The sequence below is a fragment of the Pyxicephalus adspersus genome, chromosome 7, assembly GCF_032062135.1.
Source record: "Pyxicephalus adspersus chromosome 7, UCB_Pads_2.0, whole genome shotgun sequence".
In the NCBI taxonomy this organism is placed as follows: Eukaryota; Metazoa; Chordata; class Amphibia; order Anura; family Pyxicephalidae; genus Pyxicephalus; species Pyxicephalus adspersus.
This window is the reverse complement of record NC_092864.1, coordinates 44,838,062-44,855,393: the sequence shown is the minus strand read 5'-3', so window position 1 is coordinate 44,855,393 and position 17,332 is coordinate 44,838,062. Positions and strand designations below refer to the sequence as shown.

The 17,332-nt window shown below is 37.7% G+C and overlaps 1 protein-coding gene across 4 annotated transcripts in view; it reads right to left on the bottom strand.

Moving 5' to 3' along the window:
• The window catches only part of LOC140335556 (sodium channel protein type 2 subunit alpha-like), a 92,702-nt gene that overhangs the window by 30,079 nt on the left and 45,291 nt on the right, over positions 1-17,332 (bottom strand). For all 4 annotated transcript variants that reach the window (XR_011921725.1, XM_072418273.1, XM_072418271.1 and 1 more), the window contains 8 exons: positions 15,747-15,888; positions 14,257-14,463; positions 11,282-11,584; positions 9,548-9,871; positions 5,530-5,662; positions 4,258-4,499; positions 2,689-2,862; positions 1,520-1,876 (listed from right to left, as the gene is read on the bottom strand). Coding sequence is in view for 3 of the 4 variants with exons in the window: in XM_072418273.1 (XP_072274374.1) it covers positions 1,520-1,876; positions 2,689-2,862; positions 4,258-4,499; positions 5,530-5,662; positions 9,548-9,871; positions 11,282-11,584; positions 14,257-14,463; positions 15,747-15,888 (1,882 nt within the window). In the remaining variant the exon portion in view is untranslated. The remainder of the gene's footprint in view (positions 1-1,519; positions 1,877-2,688; positions 2,863-4,257; positions 4,500-5,529; positions 5,663-9,547; positions 9,872-11,281; positions 11,585-14,256; positions 14,464-15,746; positions 15,889-17,332) is intronic.

The following is a 17,332-nucleotide window of genomic DNA, read 5'->3' as shown; positions in this document are numbered from 1 at the left end:
CTCTGCTTTTAGAAACCTAATCACTAATTTATATTACTAAATTTATAAAAAAACAAAGTAAACAAAAGTTCCAGAACCTCCTAATTTTTTTCTTGTACTACTGCTTAACAGAGTGCCCAAAGAAGTGGATTCAGACTACATATATAAATATAAAAGATTTTTAAATTAATTAAAAAATCACTAAATACAACTTGCTAAAAGTATCTATTGTACCTCTTTCTATTTTTATTCTTGTCTTTGGCTTCTCTGTGATCATTTCTTCTCACTGATAACATTGTCACAGTACAGCAAATAAATGGATTTTTTTTATTACATGGACACAACAACAAAAAACAATAGTTTTTATAACAGAGTGGTCTTTAATTTTTCTATGGTGTTTGGATTTCTGGAAAATTACCAAATGAAGACCTCACCAAAGATCATCCACTAATTTACTCTATCCAAACCTAATAGACAAAGGTGATTAACTGAAAAATCATCACCACTTGTTTGTTCACTACTTGTAGAAATCTGATCACCATTTTTATAAAATGTGAAAACAGATTTTGTTCCCTAAATAATCGAGGTACCATCATACCACTAAAGAGGCAATCAGAAGCTTCAGATTCATTGTTTTAAATAGGACAACTGTTCTCTACTTTCTAAAGTGGTGAAAGGCTAAAGAAGTGAGGGGAAGGGGAGGTTGATAAATTACCACTGATCCCTATTGTGGTCCTTGGCATTCTAAACTTGGTGAAAATATGGGGAGCAGGACATGTAAATGCATTAGTGACTTGTATTATAAAAGTAGGTTTGTCCAAAAAGTTATGGAGTCTTTTTTCATCTTTCTTTTCTTTTTTCCTATGCATAAAGCAAAGGGTACATGGGTCATTCAATCTTTTTACCACTTTATTGGCAAAAACCTAATACGCAACACGGGGATATAACTGTCAACAAGCAGTTAAATCTCTCAGCAACAAAAATTTTAAAGCCTAAAGTCTAGTCAAGAACATGTACAAAGTGTTTAGTTAACCAGTAACCTCTTAGGCAAACTTTTTAAAATAATTTGATCTACTATAATGTAGTTTCTAGGATTCAGCATATTGCTGTCATCATTACTTGGGCTGTTTTGCTGATAAAGCTACAAAATGGTGTGAAAGACCAGCAGGATGCCTAGAAGGAGCTGATGTTATTGGGAAGATTACATCTGCAGGAAGGGGTAGGTGTTGCTGAAAGCCTAGATGGGAAGAAAGGTGAGTGAGCTGCTTTGAACTAATGCAACTGAATGCTGTGTGAGACTCAAAAGGCCTGGGAGTAGCTGCATTCTAACCAGACATTCTTAGCATACAAAGGGCAAATGCTACAAATTTGACTGAAGTTCAAATTTAACCATGTGTGTAGCCAATGACTTAGAAAGCAAATTTGAAAAAAAACAATTTGAATGGGTGACAAAACATATGTTTAAACAGAAATAACATTTTGGCAAGGAAACTGAAGAAAGTAGGACAAAAGGAAACCTTAAAAACAAATTATCACTTACCACAAGATTGCCAATCACCATCACTAACATGAACACCAATAAGCATAAGGATTGTCCAGCCACTTCCATACAGTCCCACATAGTCTCAATCCACTCTCCACACAGTACTCGGAACACAATCAGGAATGAATGGAAGAAGTCATTCATGTGCCAGCGTGGAAGCTTACAATCCTCTGCGATCTTACAGACACAATCTCTGTAGTTTTTACCTAACAGCTGCATGCCGACCACAGCAAAAATAAACACAATGATGGCCAACACCAGGGTCAGGTTTCCCAGAGCTCCCACAGAGTTACCAATGATCTTGATCAGTTTGTTGAGTGTAGGCCATGATTTTGCCAATTTGAAAACCCGGAGCTAGAATGATAAGAGATACAGTTTGTTTGGTACTGACTTCTTTACCAAAAAATATAACTGCATTCTTTGCACTAGATTAATAGGAAACATGAACCTAAATATTTGAGAGGAACAGATGTTCCTGTGATCTGAATTTGGGACCCACTCAGATGAACCTTAAAGTTGCCTAAATTTGAGGTATTTGGGGGACAAGTGATCTCATTGAGAAGTGAAAAAGCTTACAAAGTGAGGGCCTAGATGTATTTTATTTCAGTGCCTTACTGTCTGGTAAAAAGTTGTATCACCAGAACAGGAAGTAAAGAAAATTCTATATAATAAAAGTAAAAGTTACTACTCTAACTAAACCTGGAAAGAAAACAAAAGCATAAACCCATTTATTAAACATAGCTACCCCCCTCCTGAACCCATTAATGTTAAATAATTATCCTCTCCATAACCCAGTTCTGCTCTATTTAACCTCAATTTCTGTGATTTTAGGGGCTTGCACAGCCTCTGAAAGTTATCAAGCTTCCCTAGGCCCACATTAGAATGTTGTAGAGAAGAAAACCATGACAATACATGTGAGCAGTTTTCTCTGTGGAGCATTCGCCACCCACCTACCCACCTACTGTCATCTCTTCCATTAAAAATGCTAATTGCCTGACTGTTTTACCAAAAAAGTGTAAAGCCAGAACAAATGGCATACAAGGTCAAATAGGTCTTACCAAAGTTTGCTTTAAACCCCGTAGTTCCATTTCTAATCTATGCCTGATCATATATTGTAACACTGTACACACAGATAGAGCCATTAACATTTTGTCAGTATGACTTACCAGTCTAAAAGATCGCAGAACAGTGAATCCTCCAGTTGTTGAAAGGCCAAGCTCCATTATACTAAGACTCACAATAATCCCATCGAAGATATTCCAGCCTTCCTGGAAGTAATAGTACGGGTGAAGTGCAATGAGCTTAAAAACCATTTCAGCTGTAAAAATTCCAGTAAAAACCTGTAAATACAAGAAATATAAAAGTCATGCCTGTCGCTCTGTAAATGTAATACACAACTGTTCTTTACAATGATTTTTTAAATGAAAAAGTGCAAATCTATTTCACAACACAAAGTCAAAAATCCTCAAAGCATTCTACTATGAATAAAAATTACTATTTATAATGGATAGATGATTTCTTCTTAATGGAATCGAATGGCATAGGGAAATAAATGGGGAACTGAAAAAATCAATATGCTTTAACCCAAAAATGTAATAAAAAATATATATATAAATTGAATAGACTTTGGAAGAAAACAATAAAAAGTGGTAATACAAGTATCTATGTTAAAAGGACAAGGGAGAAACTACACTTCACAAAAAAATAATGGGTACCACAAAGTTTGGGTATAAAATGTATCTTTTTGGTACCAGGAATAAACTAACCACTATTCTGTAATAAAAATCCAATACTGCACCGCTAAATAAACCATGAAATAAAATTAGGCTGCATACATTCACCTGCTATTTGACCTAATACAAGACACAATTGTTATAACTCTAATGTAAGCAGGAGTCGTGCTGAAACAAATAAACTAGTGTTTCTCAGCCAGGGTTCCTTCGGAGGTTACTAGGGGTTCCTTAAGCAATGAGGAATTTGTGACACTCAGGTCAATATACCTGACACCAATGATCTTGTTGGCTATGTGTAAGGGTGACATTCTTCCCAATGGTCACCAGTGTAGGAAGTTTTCTTCCCCCTGACCACCACACTAATGTACATTGAGCTGTGGATATAGTAATTATAGCAGGGGGTTCCCTGAAGACCTGAAAGTTATTGAAAGGGATCCCCATGTTAAAACGGTCAAGAAAGGCTGAATCGTATTGTAGAAAAATGTGATGGATTTACTAAATGGTTTGGGTTTCCCAATGTTCACTTGGGAAAGTGATTTATCGCCTTGCAAGGGAGGTGAAGCCCTGCTGATCTTAGCTCATCATGAGAGAAGAAAAAACATGTGCTTTCATATTTTCCTTACTGTGATTGGATATTCATTGAAAAGTGATTTCATACCATAATCAATAATTGATATTGCTAAGTAAACAACCTAAATTACTTCAGTAAACCAACCTCATTGATGTGATGTAACTACAAGTATAACTTCATCAAAAAAACTTATAGGGACATATTTATAAACCAGTGAGGATGACTTTAACCAAACACTGGTGGTGAATCTATCACTCTTGCACTAGAAGTTTCAACTGCTGTAAATATTTATTAAATGTCCAATAATTGCTTTAAAAATATACCAAACATAATGTGATCTGTAAAACCTTATTTTGTTTTAAACCAATAGGAAAATAATTTTATTTATTAGTGAAACAATGTTTTGTTATCACTGATTGATTCAAACCCACCAGATTTCCAACAGAAAGCACATTAATGAAGTCTCTGGTCATGTGTGCATGTTCCATGGCCATGAAGATGGTGTTCAGCACAATGCAAATGGTAATGGCAAGGTCTACAAATGGATCCATCACGATCAACTTTACTGTGTCTTTAATTTTCAGCCACAGGCCACAACAGTCCCAGATTAAAAAGCACTTAGCGAATTTGTACCAGCATGGAGGACATTTCTGTTGTCTCGATTCTTCCAGTTCTGAAAGACAAGTAAAATAAAACTCAGCAAACTTTACTGAAAAGCATACAGTAAGGAAAAGAGAAAAGAAAAAATTCCCTATATATTCTGTCTTGGAAACACAACAGGAAGACATAGGAAATCTCTTTAAAGTCAGGGAAAATCCACTTTCAGATAGCTGGCACTGGGGCAAATGTTTAAGATTTTCCATCACATTCAGTTTTGATAGCAATGGTCACTAAAACTAACCCCCTCCCCTGCGCTACTTAAAAAAATAAACATAATCGAAAATAATCTTTAGTTTCTAGTGACAAATAAACAAACAAGCAGGTGTGCATACAATGTTTTTTTGCTCTATGAAAAGGGGAGGGTCAGAATGTGCGAGTGGGACCCCGTTGAGCTCTCCTCTTTGGGAAAGCACAGAGGCCATTCCTGACCGGTCATTCATCAATACATCAGGGGGTCAGGGTGTTGTGGTACAGGTGTCAGACTTTTGCCTGTGACAAATGTGACCCTTAATCTCGGTTGACAATCATCTAAAAAGAGTAAAAAGGTTTAGCCCCCATGACTTTCATCCTTTACCCTGCCAAAGTTGGAAGAAGGGACATACAGCATCATCAACAATCCCTTCTCCCGCTTCCAGCAAGTACATGCCCTCAACAGGACATGGGAGGTTATCGGAGGTTACAACGCTGACAGCCCTTTTCCTTACCAAGAGGTTTTGAGTTGCTGCAGCTCCAGGTGACTTAGGGTTACAGTACTGGGGCCCCAGAGAGAATCAAAGATGCAGATGTAAAATACAGATCTGAATAGTACTTTATATGAAAAATCAAAGAAAGTAAATATCTTGAGAGTAGTAACTGGGGTATGTCATTTGCCTGGCTGTGCTATGTCTCAGAATAGAGCAAATTTCAGGAATGGATAAACAAAAACAGAAATATTTTAGTAGATAAAGTGGTTCAGTGCTATGCAACCATGTACTTAGCTGGAGCTATACTTGCCTGGAGTCATTTTTTTATGTTGTATGTAAACGGTATGGGTAATGTCTTACCTTCCATGGTATTTGTTAAAATAGTAGCAATACTGAGAGCCCTTTGTCTGGCAGTTGCGTCTTCCAAAAAGTCCATGGAGATTTTGTACGAACTTGGTTTTCTTCTGTTTACTTCAGTCTCTGTGGTGGTACCCTAAATTCAGAATTTAACCTGTTATTTTTATATATGTATACTGTATATATCAGAACATAAAGCAGAACACTGGAAATTGGGTAGAAGACTCAATTTCTCACTCAAATCAACTGCAATTTGGAGCACATATTCAGGTCATATGACCTGGACCTAGAGTACAAAGGGTCCTACTATTCACAACTGACAGAAGGTTCATGCTGTTTGATAGGAGAGGCTTATCTTGTGTTATTCGACATCGCATTATCAAACACTGTTTATTCCATCAGCAATGTCACTTGCACGTAGAACAAAAATATAGCAGCAGTCCCTGCTTCCCTTTAGCTGTGCAGCCCGAGATATAAATTCTCAGCATCCCCTGCACAAACTCAGAGGCTGTGCACAGCTGAAAGGGAATTTTAGAGGCAATCCCTGCCTCAATCCTGCACTGTTATTGGCTGCTACGGCTTTATATCCTTTCTGCTCACAGTCCTCAGTGCCTGTTTTAGTGCTTAGCTGGGCTGACCTGCTGCTGGTGTGTGAATTAGTCTGATTTACTGTCGCTGACCTTGTCTGTTTCTGACCCTGTGAGTTTTTTCTGCCTGGACCGACCTTTTGCCTGCGACCCCAACTCTGCTTGTGTCTTATCCTTGTGTACCTCGTCTGGTGAACGGATTACCTGTGAGTGACCTCTATCTGTGGGCTCCTGGTCCTCTGCCAGCCCTTCCCCAGACACCATTCCAATGCAACTGAGTGCTGGGGGACGCAACCAGTCTCCCGAGGCTAAGCAGGGGCTTGCTATAGGTGTGTGGCGTTAGATTGGGGGACTGGTGTCTGGTTAGTACTGTTGCTGGACCAGGGCCTTACACTGCCTTTATCACCACTGCTCCATCTCTTTCTGCTTAATGCCTACAACTAAAATTAAATAAATGTATATTATTTTTTGGTTAAGATCTTTTTCTCCTAGGCATACCGAATGCAACATCCTCTCTCTATTTTTTTTTAATTATATGATAGGGATCATACAAAATATTCTTTTGCAATCAATAAGGAGTATTTTATGTACCACCCAAGCAATGATTGTTACACTATAATATCTAATAGAACCTGAAAACATGTCTTAAATAGATGTTCAGCTTAAAGCAGGACTAGCCTCATTGTCGGGCGCTGAGCATCTGCCATATTAATCAGGTATGCACAGCATACTTGGCAATTATGGCACATACTTACCTGTTTGTAGGGACCCTGCAAAGATGACAGGTCCAGTATTCTGTCACCACCATGCCCCTGTAAACCCCCTCTTTACCACTGACACAAAAGCAGACTTCCAAGTCAATGAAAATTCTCTTCGGCCATTGGATGGCCACTTATGTTGTAACAATGTCCCAAGCAGCTGGCTCTGTATTGGTCATGCAGTGCAGGTTTAACCAACAGCAGCCAGGGATTTTTTCTTTTTTCAAAAAAGACATTGCGTATCTTGTTTTTCAATTGGCTCAACCTTCTGGACACCTTCTGTTTCACTTTAATGACATTTCCAATGTAACAATTGTATTGTGATCAATAGAATAGCTATTGTGACCTGGATTAAGCTTCATATAGACGTCTGATGGACATCAGGGAATTGTCGCTTTTTTGTGATTGTTTCCTCTGATAGGTGAATGAGCACTGTACACACAGAGGGCTGTGTTGAATGGAGAGGGGAGGGAGAAGGAAGAGCGAGCGGCAACCACTGTGATCTGCTCCATAAGAGTGAACTGTGGTCATTCACAATCAGTTGTTCATTAATCCACCATGGTGGACTAATAAATGTCATTTGTCTTGGGCAACCATTATTATCTGAGGTGTGTACTGAGCTTTAGTGTTCAATACAATGGTTAAATATTAATACAAATCTCAGCCTGAGTAATTTTTCTCTTGCAATCTACCCAAATATCATTCCAAAATGATCAATAAAAGAGCACATTTTGATCAATGAACTTGGAATATTTTCTTTAATTAACTGAATATTATATATAGTATATGGCCAGCATTGAGCATTTCCATCATCAAAAGTATAATATTGTATTCTGTGTCCTCTATGAACCCCAGGCAGCTGCCCCCGCTAACCTTGTCTTTGTTAGAATTGCTGAAACAGGATATTATTTCAGCCCGTGGTGAAGTATTCACATCAGTCATGATTTTTCAGAGGTGATCTCCCACACAACATCGCCTTAGTACATCCACCGGAACTCTAATCTTGAAAGATCTTCAACCATTGTGAAGCTGCCACAATTACCGGTACATCACTCATAATTGCACTACGATTAAGTGGGAGGGTAATTTTGCAATGGGGATTGTAAAAGCACCTCTAAATGTCACTTCACTCCTTGAACTGTACATTCCCCAGTGGTTCTGCTAAAATGACAACACGCCCACACACAGAACCTTAAAATAAGACACTTATGGGGATTTTGACGTCTGTGCCACCTGAGAATTCATAAGGTGTGCTGTGTAATTTTTTTCCAAAACATTAGGAAAAACCCAGCGACTCCAAAAATGATATGCCACTATTATATTAACAAACTTTCCAATGGGAGAAAACACTGATGTTCCCTTTTATTGTCAGTTCATGCTGTTTAAACATTGTATATGTCAAAACATTGTGTCTGATAGCGGTAAATAACAGTAAGCATTTCTCTGCAGAACAGATTTCATGGGAGGTGGTATCTTTCTACACTAATTAGTACTTGATTACAAGTGTAGACTTGATTTGAAATATATTTTGAAGATTTAAATTGTATCTAAACTCCCTTCCCTCCCCGGATAAAACCTTTTATATATTTGTGTGTGTTTGTATATATTGGGGATTTGGCAGCATGTATCTCAATTTTACCTGGGAAGAAACTAAATGGAATGGACAAGGCTGGTGATAATTGTGTTGCTGCAGATATGCAGCTCTTTATTTGGGATCCAGGTCTGGAGCGTATTGGATCTTTTTCCTAGGCCGGGATTTGGGGACAGCTGTGCAGCACCTGCCAAGTCCCAAAAAAAATAGAATTGACAGTGAAGGTTGGCGGATTTGGAGCCTGAGGCCAGGTGTGACTCGGGAAGACAGACCTAGGAGCGGCCTGAGGAGCGGCCTGGGGAACATGCTGAGGATTGTGCACCAGACAGTACAATTTGGAGTTAGGACTCTGAGAGCACATCGGAAAGCATACATGTAGTAGAGGCTACAAACCCCAAATTTAGGACTGTTAACATGAGTGACTTTTGCCAGTTTGAACTTGAGTTTGCTGCTGGAAACTTGTATTTACTGTTAACATTTTTGTTGAAGAAGTATATATATCGGTAAATATACAGCTTAGTATATCTTGCTTTTCACCTGGTAAACCTGCCAGTAACAAATTCCTACCCCCCATTCTTCCACTGTACTGTATGGTTGGACAAGCCGTGTCACTCTAGAGAGCATAAGTCGGAAATACAGAATATCTCTTTATTTGGGTAGGAGTGGGGGTAATTCATGATTAAGGCAAGGATGGTAAGCATTTTTTGCATCTATTTACATTGTATAGCAAAACATTGCTAATACAACAGACTAAAAGGGATCAAATAGGAGAAATTCATTGTTGGGATTTACATACACAATAAAAGTCATCTTTAGCATGACGAATGCAGCAACATGTAAGGACTGGGAAGCTACAATATTACCAGTCCTGGTACACAGCAGGAAGTGTTTCCATTGAATGATGGTTGTTGGAGGTAAAACTGTTCCCACTGTGTAACTTTGTTTTGCATCTAAGTTCTATTTATAAAACAGGCAATCAGAGATTCCCTATTGGGAACCAACTACCGTCAGGTTCCCTAATTTATAAATAGAACCCAAATTTATAAAAAGAATTCAAAAGTTATAAAAAACAAAACAGCAATTACCTCAGGATAGAGTCCAGCCGGCGCACCTGACCCGCTGACCAAGGAGACCACCCCATTACAGTCCACCGTACTGTGCATTTTACCATTCATGGAAAGTAAAGGCAGAATCCTGGATGATCGACTCGTCAAGCTCCTGTTGCTGTTACGCCGTTCTCCATGTCTACCCGGAAGTGACACAGAATCCCTTTCATTCTCTTCAAAAGTGCTGTGTTCATCATCAGCAAAATCATTCTCAGACCCCACGTCCCTGGTTGGATCTCTGGTACTGAAAATGCTGACTCTGCTATTACGCCCTGGGGTAAACAAGGGGCCATGGACACTTAACTGCAAAACCAAAAACAATGAAGACGCCAGAAAGCAATGCAGGGTTATTACTGGTACAGTGCAGAAACAACACATACAAAACACAGAAATATCTACACTTTACACCATCGCTTTAAATATATCCATACCAAAAAACTTTTTGTTTTGGATGAGGGAGCTCAGCTGCCACTGCTCTATCCAAAGCAGCAACAGCTAAAAAGTTGGGGCTTTAAAGGAACTAAAATGCCCAACAAACATTTTAATTTATTTTAGTTAAAAAAGTAGAATAATGTTACTTTGTCCTCTTTCCCATTCATCTTCAGTGCCAGTGTTGAGAAAGTTGGAGAATCCAGAGTGGTGGGTGCTGTGATAGTTTAGATTGGAAGCAGCCTGCACCTAACCTGTTTCCCGGAAAATAAGACAGGGTCCCACATATGTGGACACACATACATACATACATACATTACGGCATTTGGTTAAAAGAAAAAGTACTCACCACTACTGATACTATACTCTGATCCCGCGAAGTGCGTCCCAGCTGCTTCCGTCCTCTTCTCTTGGTATCCCTCCGCCGCGGGGTACCACGTGACAGCAGTCTCCGAAGAAGCTTGCACAAAGAAGCTGCAGATGGGGCTTATTTTCGGGGTAGAGCTTACATTCCCCCCTTACATGATTAGCATGCTATGGTTTATTTTAGAGGTAGGTCTTATTTTCGGGGAAACACTGTATCAGCCAATAAAAGCTCCCTCATTGGGCCTGATTTGTTATAGCTCTCTGGTGATAGACTATCATGGGTGAACCTGGGTGATCCTAGAATCGATTTGTTAAAATAATTTGCTGTTATTTGGCAAATGTTTTCAATCCTGGACCACATCCTTTTCAGCTTTACGGGATCACCCAGGTTCTCTCAGAGCTTTGTAAATCAGGCCCATTGAGTTCTCTGACAATTAGACTCAATGATGTTCAAGTACACAATGGGATACATTTCCATTGGTGGAAGGTTGTCAAGGGTGGGAGCGCTCTCTTCTGTGCAACTCAGATCTGTGGGGTGCTCTGTACACTGCAAACAGAAGAGGAGGAGGAAGATGTGCCAGTACTGAAGATGCCAGAAAGAAAAGGAGGTAAGAAGACATGTGGTCTGTCGGACTGCATGGGAGGGTGTTTGTAATATATATATATGTTTTAAACTAACATTTCTTTTTGTTGTTTTTTTTTTTTAAGGTTAAAAATTAGTTACATTTTAACAGATGGTAAATAAGTCTCCAGCCACCATTATTTTTTGAAAGACTTAAGAAGAGTAAACACATTTTATTAATATTTTATATATTATAATATTAGATGTGTGACCCTGAAAAATGTTTATTAATAACAAAGTTAACAAAAAGTCACAGGCCCATGGCCTTCATGTGGCTCACTTGTCACCGGTCTTACCTCTCTTGGGGAGGACACCTTCCTGTAAAACTCTATCTGATTGCCCTCCCTGGTAGGGTTGAAGCCTTTCCTCTTTGCACTGTCTTCAGAGGCAGATATATAAGATTTCTCCTCGTCCTTTTTTTCCTCATCATCAGCACACTGCTCTACATTTTCTCTTTGTGTTTTCCAGTTCTTCCTCTCTTTGGCACTCTTAGAACTCAGCTTTGATATTGTAGAAGAGGACTCCGAAGGGTCGTCCAGTTCAGCTTCTTCACTTACTACCTGGGACTCTCCCATAGTCTCAGCAGCTGCCGCAACCGCCTGCAGTGGGGTAGAAAATGATATTATGTGAAAGTAGCAGTAGTGGTAGTAGTGGTATCACAGAAAAAGTATTTTATGTCCGTTTTATCTTGATAGCAAATTACAGTTTTGAGTGAATCCCAGACCCTATAAACATGGTATTGTCACCTGTATTGCTGAGGAAGGGGGTTAGAATAGAGGCAATTTTTCCTAACATTTGATGATCAATGTAGAATGTGTCATTGACTTACTCAGTATATACCTCAGACATTTAAAAGTTACCCGCTCACTGCTCCCCTATTTTTCTGGCCTCTCAGTTTCCAAGGGGCTTGCCATGGGCAAGGGGAGGGCACACTTGCTGCCCTCCACCTTTTCTTTTTTAGTGTTGAGCTTTTATCACTGAAAGAGGCAGGTTATAAAATGAACAATCTTTTTTTCCTTTATAAAAATATCCCAATCATGTGAATTGAACAATTTATGTATTACCTTGTTACAATGTTCCTCCTAAGCTGCTGCCAGCAAGTTACCCTGTCCTGTCCTATCCAAAAGTATCTTCAGAAGCAAAATTGTAAAAGATCCAAAATGTTACATTTAAAGCAATGTTATCAAACGACTTTGAAGACAATTCTATGGTTGATGGAAGTATTGGAACACTAATGAGCTAAATGCCAATGCAAATGAACACCTCAACATCTTCAAAAATGCATAAAACCTTTAACTTTGATTCACAGAATGACATGTTTTGTGCAGTTTTTTTTTTTGGGGGGGGGGTGTTTCTGCATAGGTTCCCCTGTAAATGGCATGAATAATTTAAAATACATTTACATTTATTTTTATGGGAATATTTGTAGTCAATTAATAGTAGTAGTGTCTCTATAACTGTTTTAGAATATAACTGCAAATTATGCTTACAAATTCAACATATTATTGAATATATTATCCTATAAATTATTCCTTAAAGGCTGATATCAGGTCAAATTCATCACATTATGCATTTGATAATCAATGAACCAATTAATTAATTAATTAAGAAATAATTGCATTCATTTCATCAGCAAGAACCTGGTGTATAAAAACCTTTTATATTTTTAATAACTGTTCAATGCGGTTGTATTACCCATTTCTGATACAAACCAAAATATAGATATAATATGGCATTTTCTGTTCTTTATAATTAATTTTTAATTCCTATTGGAATTTATTGTGTTTTATATTACGCTTTACCTGTAATAGTTTAATTGCCTAAGGATACTTACAGTATGTTTTTTTTTTCCCAGCAGTATGTATTTATCTTTGGATTTAATAAATCGTAGCCTTTTAATATTGTGTGTTGATAAATTATACATGACATTGTTCTGAAAGGCTGCCTATAATTTGCTGCCAGATTATCCTAACTAAAAATGGCTTTCTATTTGAAGCATTTGAATCCTCCAACTAACAGAATTGTCAGGTTTAATAATAAACCCACGGAGTTTAAGGAGGCTGAACAGTTCACAGTTACAGACCATAATCCATTTTTTTATATATATTTACTCAAAGTTGTGAAGTCCATATTCATCATATTCTGTCATATTTAAGCAATATTTCAGAATCGTAATGCTCTGTACAGTAACAGGCACGCAGAAAATTCTTCCAGGCTCACAGCCAAATATTTACATTGGTTTTAAGCTCGTAATTAATGTAAACATTTGGGCTTTTTAAGCTTGTTATCAAGGAAAACAGCAGACAGTGCCCCAGTTGAGCTATGTTCAGACTATGGGTAAGGTTGCAGTGCAATTACCATTCTGTGTAGAGTCTCATTTGTGGCAGCTCAATAGAGAATGAGAGAGTGCAGCAGTGAGTGGTGTAGTACTGCTTTAGGAACCCGTTGTTGGAAGGCCAAGCGGCTGGCAAAATGCCAGCTGCCGGTAGCGATGCAGGACACCTGTTCCCCCTGTAGGTTTGAACCTACCCTTAGCTGGAGGCTGTTAGTTGGCTATCCCCTCAACAAATGTAGTGTGAGGTCCTACCTAATTGGGCACAATTGGTTGGGTAATTCAAATAGGTTCCTATATTACTTGTTTTCATAAATCTAAAGGTAATTGTATGAATGTTGAGACTGTATGGTCAGATCATAATGTGTATGGTGAACTTTAAAAGAAAAGAAATGTTATACAAGCTGACATGGAAATCTGGAGCGATTTCAAGGGTTGGTTAATTATTCAAGACAGGCAGACATCAAAGTACAAATCTGCATGTTTTGGGGAATGTGAAAACAACCATATGTTGTACAAGTACATATAATCACAAAGTGATCAGCAATTATAAGCCTAGGGGCAGCTAACAACAATCTTTTAATGGTACCAGAAAATATACCAGTCAGTTATTAAAAAAATAAAAAGGGCTTTGTTAATTTATTAATTCAACCCCTAAACTCAAATAAAAGCACTTACACCACCCTCATTTGCTGTCAATTAGCCACAGGTATTGTGACATAGGTAGTCAGGAAAATATAAAGAATAACATTGTACTTTGGTGCTGCACCCTGTCATCCTCTTTCATTATGCAAAAAGCAACCAAAGAGTTTCATAAAATTAGAAGTTGATAAAGGCGGATTATGAAAAAGCATAAGAGAAAACAACCCTGACTGAAACAGAAGGCATATAAAGAAACAAGAAGAGAAATAGACAAGGTGAGACAGAGACTGTTGTTACCTGAGCCTCTTCTTGTTGCTTTTTAAGCTGTTCCATCATCTTCTGAAATTCTGCAGCTTTCTGCTCTGCTTCTTCCAATGTTGCCTGATTCTGTTCCTCATATGCCATAGCTACCACAGCCAGGATCAGATTGACCAGATAAAAAGAACCCAAGAAGATCACCAGTACAAAGAAGATCATATAGGTCTTGCCAGCAGATCGAAGAGTCTGTTGGAAAAACAAGGTCACAATATCCTGTTAACACATGTAAATCTATCAAAGGATGTAATTTTTAAGGTAAAATAAAGTTTAGATAAAAATAAAAAGTAATACTATCCCTAACACGCAGAAAAATCTAATTTTTGGTATAAACACACTAAAAGCATTGTGGGCTGGTGGATAGGTAAAACGAACCAACCAAAAAAAAAGAAACATTAAAAAGTCTGAAAGAGGAATGGAACAGAGGAAGAGGAAGAATGAAAATGGAGGGGAGAAGAAGAAAAATCAGAGTGGAAAAGTGAAGAGGAAGAATGACAGTGAAGGAGAAAAGAGGAAAAGTGGGAGTGCTGGACAAAAGAGGAACAATTATAGTGGAGGAGAGAGGAGGAAAAATCAAAAAAAATTAGAGGAGAGAAGAAAAGTGGAGGAAAGGAGAGGAAAACTAAGAGTGGAGGAGAAAAGAGCAAAAATGCGAGTGGAGGAAAGGGAGAAAGAGAAAAAGAGAAAGAAGAAATAGAAGAAGAGACAGAAGAAAGAGAAGAAGAGAAATATGTAGACTATTATAAAAAATGTTTCATCAAATTGAATTACCTGCTGGTAAAAAGATATGGCTGTAATTCAGTTTTTCTAACAGGGCACCTATAATGTACACCTAATATGGGAACATAATCAAATGCAGGCATTCCACCTAAATCCAAGATTTTATCTTTCAGCGATGTATTTTGTATGGTCATAAATGTATTATTTTATATTCTTTTAAAGCCTTAAAGAAGGGGGCACACATCCCTGAAACATTAGATTTATTGCTTAACATTAGGATTTATGATTGTGACTTCTGCTTACCACACACTGTTTCTCTTTAACAATAGATGAGTGTGCTCACCATCTTCCTACAATTACTAGCTACCTCCAGAAAAAAAGCTCTCTAATCTTCCCTTGATGTGGATGTAAACAAGTACTATTTATTCTAATTAATTAAGAAGAGTAACCATGAAATATTTTTTAATTATTATTAAGTAAACCTGAAGATTTAAAAATACTAAATTTAACAAAATATGTTAATGCTTAAACAAATTTTAATAAATGGGTTTACATATATTTTAAAAAAGAAAGCTATACAAGTGGCACCACAAAAAAAAAACACTCCTTATCCATATACCTGAAGAATTAAAAGGGTTATGTGCTTTTAACATATAAATGTGTGGGGTATGTAAACCCTAACAAGAAAAAACTCAGGTTTAATGTATTACTCTTTACAAAAATCTAATAATCAAAGGGATATAAATACCTACTTTCATATACAGATTCTCCCAGCAGTCCTGAGTCATCAATCTAAAGAGCGATAAAAATGCCCAGCCAAAGGTGTCAAAGCTTGTGTATCCATAATCTGGATTTCTGCCCACCTTCACACACCTGTACCCTTCTGGGCACTGACTAATAAAAAAACAAAAAACATAAATGGATTACTAATAAAATATTTGTTTGATAAAAGTATACTGCTGGTCTTATTTTCTGAAAATGATGCTGCCTGGCTGCCATGCTGACTCTTTGGCTTCCTGGCATCACAAAAAGCCATGCATGTTGTATGTGTATCTGCTGACTACTGCAATTTCCACAACGCAGTTTAGAACTATAACATTGATTTCAGGATCACATACAGTATGTGCCCAGGTACAGAAATCATTGCTAACAATTAATGGAAAACTGCACTTTGCAAAAAAAATAATAATAATTTATATATCTGCTACACAAGCAATTTTGTGCCAATAAAATATATCTTTCCATTTCAGTCTGCAGTCATCTAATACTTTGTCAAATATCCAAATGTCACATATTTATTTCTTTTAAATATTTTCAGAATTACTAATACAACAAACTGGAGGCATTTCCACCTGTCCTGTACAAATTGCCTCAGAAACCTTATTTCCTGAACAAATCAAGCCCCGTACAGATGTCTGATGGACGTCAGAGGATTGTCACTGGATTGTGACTGTCTTTTGTGATTGTTTCCAGTAACAGAATAATGAACAAGCGTAGTACACACAGCACTGTTCTGTTCTACGTAGAGGGCAGAAGGGAAAACAAATGAGTGGCACCTCTGCTTTGCTCTTTTCCATCATGGCAGATTAAAGAACGATGTCGGGGGACCACTATACACAAATTTTCAACCGAGATAAGCTCAACTGTTAGTCGATAATTATTTGACATGTGTATGTAGCTTAGGTCTTCCCATGACTAAAGGGATTCAGATAATTATTCCATTATCCCTCACATTGTAGCAGTTAGTTTAAAGAAAAATGTAATAGAATTAACCTCCCTAGCGGTAACCCCAAGAGTGACTCCGGGTAGAAAAAAGTTGCTACAAGTGGTAACCCCTAGTCACTCTCGGGGTTGGAACACCTAGGGAAGGTTAGTAAATAGAGCGCTTACCTGATCCGCCGGGATCCCGCGCCATCCAGGGCCGCGATCTCTGTCTTCTTTCTTTTGCATCCGATGAGTCACCGGGGGAGTTCCCCGTGACGTCGGTGCATGTGTACACCCCGGCCGGGCGCGCGGGGGGGGGGGGGGGGAATTCAAAATCCATTTGTATTGCATTCAATACAAAATAACTGTATTGAATGCAATGTATTGGTTTTTTATGTGTAAAAGCAGTACATTGTTTTCAAGAACATTTATTTTACAGTATGTATAATACTATAATTATGTGTATTTTTTTTTTTTTAAAATATATAGATTTTTTAATTTATTCAATTTATTTCAATTGTTTTTAAATGATTTTGTGTTTCAAACTTTAATATACTCATACTATTATATTATACTGTAAAATAAATTTTCATGAAAAACAATGTACCGCTTTTAGACATATAAAACCAGAAAG